Source organism: Atta colombica, unplaced genomic scaffold (genome assembly GCF_001594045.1).
Source record: "Atta colombica isolate Treedump-2 unplaced genomic scaffold, Acol1.0 scaffold207, whole genome shotgun sequence".
Classification (NCBI taxonomy): Eukaryota; Metazoa; Arthropoda; class Insecta; order Hymenoptera; family Formicidae; genus Atta; species Atta colombica.
Window position 1 is genome coordinate 117,756 of NW_017259302.1, and position 6,180 is coordinate 123,935.

The 6,180-nt window shown below is 33.5% G+C and overlaps 1 protein-coding gene across 1 annotated transcript in view; it reads right to left on the minus strand.

The window, feature by feature from the left end:
- Positions 1-334: 334 nt before the first annotated feature.
- LOC108687409 overlaps positions 335-6,180 on the minus strand; it is a 15,947-nt gene continuing 10,101 nt past the window's right edge. The window contains exon 2 of the mRNA XM_018193163.1: positions 335-421. Within this exon, the coding sequence (XP_018048652.1) occupies positions 335-421 (87 nt within the window). The remainder of the gene's footprint in view (positions 422-6,180) is intronic.

The following is a 6,180-nucleotide window of genomic DNA, read 5'->3' on the forward strand; positions in this document are numbered from 1 at the left end:
TTATATAAATAATTAATATTGTATTAACTATCTTTCTCATTTAAAAAAAAATTATTATTACATAACATAATATATAATCTGTATATTATACAGATCATAATGACTCCCTTTCTTTTTCACGTTCCAAATTTGTTCAACTCGAAAAAAACTCTAACTTACTCTTTCCCCCGCTATCCCGCTACCTCTTTAGAGTTGAATTTTGGAACGCAGTATGTACATGTAAGTATATCAAAATTTACTATATGTTACAACATAATATATTGGGTAACAAAAAATAATATAAATTTTAGTTTAATATAGTAAATATGGATATATAGATTCAAGCGAGAAATAATCATATATTACATATAAAAAGTATACAAACACTTACCCGCGCTTTCGGCGTCTGTTTCAGTCCAATGGCTGGTTGGCTGCGATTACTCTGTAAGAAAAAACGAACTGTACAGAAAGACAATAAATTTATAATAATCGATGTTAAATTCGATAAATCATATTGTTCATGTAGATACTTTTAATCCTGAAAGTGAAGAAGTAGATCACAATAAATTATTGCCGTATAATACGCCATCAAAATACAAACTTATGGCTATTTCCGGGTGCAAATAAATCCGCTTCGAATACGTCGAAGCGACCTTTTGCACGGTATCGCCGCGGCTGATACGACAGTACAAACGATAAAACGATAAATTCATGGCGAAATGTCGGTCCAAACGGTATCGTCATGGATGCCCGTCATTGCTTGAAATTCGTAAATCTTAATTGGCTTGCCGAAACATAGTCGCTTCTTTCGTGTCGCAACCACATGAACAATACCGTACGATGGAATGAGCCAGACGAAATAACTTCCCGTTAAGAACTTATCTTGGTAAAATAACGAAACATTCAAAACAGAATCACATATCTCGCGACGATTTAATTAAACATCTCACTGTATATTCCGATATCAATTAAAATGTTTTCGGAGTCGATATTTTTATTCGTACTGATTGTCGTTATATTTGTAACGTACTGTTTCACTTTTCATAGATTTCACAAAGCATTTATTCCTCGATTTTTGTAAGTTTTCTTGTGGTTTCTGGCGCGCTTCATTTTTATGTAATAAAAAATAAAATATGCATAACTTTTTGTAAAACTATAGCATATATAAGTATATCTATTTTGTATTAAAAAGATATGCTCTAATTAAAGAAAAAAGTCTATGCACAGACTTATAAGTCTAAAATATTAGTATTCAAGAATTTGATATTTACTGAAAGAATTTGATATTTACTGAATTTTGTACATCTTTTAAGAAATTCTGAATATAATTCATACTGGATACGTTGATTACGTCGGATTTACATTTAAATATCTTTAGATTGCAACTTCCTACAGTGTTCTGGGCAGAAACGGAGACATTTTACCTCGTCAGTTTTGACGCTTCGATGCCACGTTAATGATAATTAGCGCGCATTTAACGGCATTTCACTTGTCCAAAATCGGCTAACAGATATACAGAGAAACAAACGAGCGTTATACGAGATGTGATAATTAAGCGGTTTATCTCGATTAATTCCGGATAATTGCGCTTGGTAATTAGTCCAATTGCTACGACTACAGCAATACGAATGCAGCATGGCATGAATGGCGGGGCCTTACTCTTTGGACCGCAATTGCAGTTGACGAATTGCAACCGCGACAATTGCAACACCCTTATAGCTGCGACGCTCGGATTTTGCTGGTCGCTCTGAATCTCGAAAATTGCCTCGTAAACTGAGACGGAACCGGACTTGAACACTCCTCTGGTTACATTTCCACTTGGAACCGTTGCCCAATTTAAACCGTCATTTACATTTTATCACGTAATAAGCGACCGACGAGCACAAATTACACAGCCAAATATTCGCCTAGCTTCGTCTCGCATTAAACGCAAGGCTAATTTGAATCTTCCTAGTCCACGCTCATGTAGCTGTTCCATCGTAAAAATTATGTACCTAATCAAACTTATGGATCTTAACTTTTCGAAGTGAAAAATATGTATACGATGAAATTTTCAAATGAAAAGAATTAAATTTGGCAAGCTTCGATATAATCCTCCTATTGATGATAATAAATTTGGCAATGTCGTTAACTATCATTATAACATTCGTAATTGCTCCGAGTTTTCCATTGCGAATATAAAATTTGAATTATAATAGTTTGACCTACTTCAAATAATTGAATCATCCAATTTTCTTTACCTATTTTTTAACTTACTCTCATTCTCTAATGTTCCCTACTATTTGCTTTCCTTTTCCTGTTTTACTTGATTACCGAGATCACAGACTTCTACGGGGTGTTTGACAATATTACATGTAATATCGTTTATGAGTAGGTAACGAATAAAACTGAATCAAAAGTCCATTTTGCAGTTTTTGCGATTTTTGCAATATTTAAGAAGATATTAATTTCTAAAAATTATTGAATAGTACATCCTCAAATATAAACGTGCGGCAAAACGATCGTAAGTTGCTAGGCGGAAAAATGTTTGTAACAATCGACAACCCATGAGCAGCGAAAAAAAAGTCTCCCCGCGCTGAACAATCTTATCAATGCCGCGCGCTTGCATTTGGCGATAGAATTTGCCGGATGAATACATATTTATTCAATGATTTTTAGAAATTAATATCTCATTAATTGTTGCAAAAATTGGAAAATGATAGAAAATTTTTCAATTCAATTTATAGTCCGCTTTACTTATCCATGTTGCACTTATAAATATTAAACACTCTGTATGCATATACTATTAGAATGAATAGAAAATAACTTCTTAATACAAGCTTATAAAAAATGAGTGCCTAATATATAACGTTTCTGCGCATGCGTCAAATATTAATCCGAAAGAACGCAACAGCTATGGCTGCATGGATGCATTCTGGGAGACGCTATTAGCATTATTTATGTCATTCTTTCCTTGTTTAATGAATGATGAAGATAGAATAATATAAACAGCGCTATTAGCATCTTTCCATGATGAACGCACTCCATATGATTGTATCATAGGCAAATGTAATCTTAAATTATGTTCATGGCTATCTAGTGAGACATATAGTGTTGTTTCCAAAATTATTTCAAGACTTATTGAAATTTATTGGCATTTTTCCACGTGTGAATGGAGTTTCGAGAATATCGCCTTTCGAGAATATCATCTTAAGAATTTGAAATTGAGTCTTTAAGCGTGGTTTCCTGACGTAATTTCTTGCTTGCTTGGAGATCTTAATACTGTTAAATAGCGAGTTCAAATCGGCAAAACAATTCCCAGTGAGAAATGACAAGGGAATCAACAACGAGGGTTAGGTCTATTCGCCGAGCAATTAAACACGTTTGGTTAAATACAGAGGTAAAAGAACTAATCATGCTCATTCGCTCGACAAGCATACCTAGCCACTTTGCTAGCTTGAACTCGCCCATTGATTAAATATTGGGAGTACAAATTAGTTCGGTCCGTTTTTTTTGTGTTCAAAAATACATTTATTTCAAAACAAAATGAATGAACAAATCAATTAAAGTATTGTCCATCGCTGTCTACTACTTTTTCCCATCTCTCAGGCAATTTTCAAATTCCATCTCGAAAAAATGATTCGTCTTTGGAGGCGAAAGAAGTGAACCGGTGACTTGTTGCATCCTTCGGAACAACCAGTAATCAGAAGGAGCAATGTCCGGAGAATATGGCGGGTGCGGTAAAACATCCCTTTTGAGCGTTTCCAAATATTTTTTTACGACTTTAGCGACATGAGGCCGAGCGTTATCATGAATAAAATAACTTTATCATGTCTTTGCTCGTATTCCGGCCGATTTTCTCGTAATGCACGGCTCAAACGAATCAATTGTAGCCGATCGCCCGTAATGGAATCGCCAGGTTTCAGCAGCTCATAGTAAACAAGACTCTTTTGGTCCCATCAGAGCATGATCTTTGAACCATGTTCGCCCGTGATGTTGATGTTGAGGTCGATGGTCTTCAGCCGCACTTTTCTTCCAATTAAAGCAGAAAATCAAAACCTCCCACGAATGCTGCTTGGTTAACATAAAATTCGACATTTCAAACACAGTAAAAATCAAGATTTTTGTATGAAACTCAAAGCGATATAAACTGAATATTATTAGCAAATGTTTAACCTCTCTGAAACTACCAAAATCAGCTGTCATGAACCATTCACAACAATTGGAGTCATCTTTAGGGAAACCGACCGAACTAATTTGTATTCCTAATATATTAAATTAAGTATTAGATTAGCATCTCTATCAAGATGCATATATGTACGCATGTTCAAATGTGCGTCACGGATTACGCATGCGTATATCAAAATTGAAGTCACTTTTTCGAGAGAGTTTAGCAGTTTAATAGTATAAAATAGAAATCTATAATCGAGATGCGTCGAAGGCATCACAAAATCGTCGTAGAAGAAACAAAAGATAAAAAAAAAGATAAAACTATGGAAAAACAAAAAGAAGACATACAATAAGACAGGAACTTTGACGAAGCCAAATCATCTTGCAATTCGAGTTCCGTTGACTTTTTCTGCTCACTTACCAGTCTCCAAGAAGTCATACGAGAAGTTTCGACAGGCGTTTACCGGCGAATTTATCGACATCGCGGTCTATTAACTCATAATGGCATTAAGTCGACCTGCCGATACCTGATATACCGTATAATTATTTTCTATTTGAACACGTTCCAGATTACGAGACAACTTTGAGCGGAATGCCTTTTTACCGATGTATTTAACAGCGAACTTAATCCAAACATATATTTCATAGAAAAAAAGTGTACAGGTTAAATTTAATAATTTTGAAGAGCAAGTAAATTAAACAAATAATGTCAATATTTAAAACATAATTAAGAATATAATTATAAAATATTATGAAATAGTAAGATGTACATAAAGTGGTTAAACAAATATATTGTTACTATATTTTAACATACACACTATAAAAAATAAAATGTTAATTTTAACTTAAAGATGTATAGTAGACTTTCTAAGATATGCAAAAATATTAAAATTAACATTTTTGTGTTAATTTTAACATTTTATTTTTTATGTATTTAAAAAAATTGTATTCTTGAAAGAGAGAAAAAGAGAAAGACAACAATCACTGTATCATTTATTTAATAGATATTAGAAATAATTAGTATCAAATGATATAATGATTGTTACTATTTAATAGAACAGATGTTTTAATTAAATTCTATTACAAGCATGATTAATATCTTTATACATACATACCATTCTCTCTGTTCATCAACAATAAATTTATTTAACGAAGTCTTATCGGCGTACATTTCTTCGACATTAACCGCAAGTAAAATCCATTATCGATTGGTTGACAGACAAGAATTGGTTAGACTATATCGTTACTGGGATTAATTCAGCCTTGAGCCAGAGCCAGGAGCATTCGAATTGAAAACAAATCAATCAGAATGAAATGTGGCACGAGAGCTCTAGGTATCGCTCGGGAAAATCCATCGGCGGGTCACGTACAAAGGAAACGGGAATTCCATTTCGCGGAGGAAGCCTCTGACGTCTCCGATGTGCCATTCGGATAATTATTCAGTTACAGCGAGCGCTTTAGGCGACTACAGAAAGCAGATGATATTTGATTCTAGACAAGAGAAACGCATTCACGTACACTCATATTCTGTTTAATATCAATTCGTCGAGCTTAATGTGATTCGCTCTATCACATGTTCTCTCTAATAAAATATTTTAATAATTCGTAGCTTTTTTATTTAAAAAAATGTAATTTAATATGAAACGATAACACAATTAAACTTTATATTTTATATATGTATATCAGAGACAGAATTTTGCAATGAACTAATCAATTATAATTATTATAAACATTAATAAATAATTTTCTTGAAAATAGACTTTTTTGTGAAAATTAAACAGAACTCTATATAATAACTGAGAATTTCATTAAATTATGCGTTGTCCATGGCACAAAAGTAATAAATTCTCGATTAAATATAATATATCCCTACACTATTCAAACTACACGATTTAAACCAACAATGAAACTATAACTCCAGTTTATTTGCTGCATCTACTCGTACATCGCCATAAATATTAACATGAGTGTGTGTGTGTGTGTGTGTGTGTGTGTGTGTGTGTGTGTGTGTGTGTGTGTGTGTGTGTGTGTGTGCGTGTGCGTGTGCGTGTG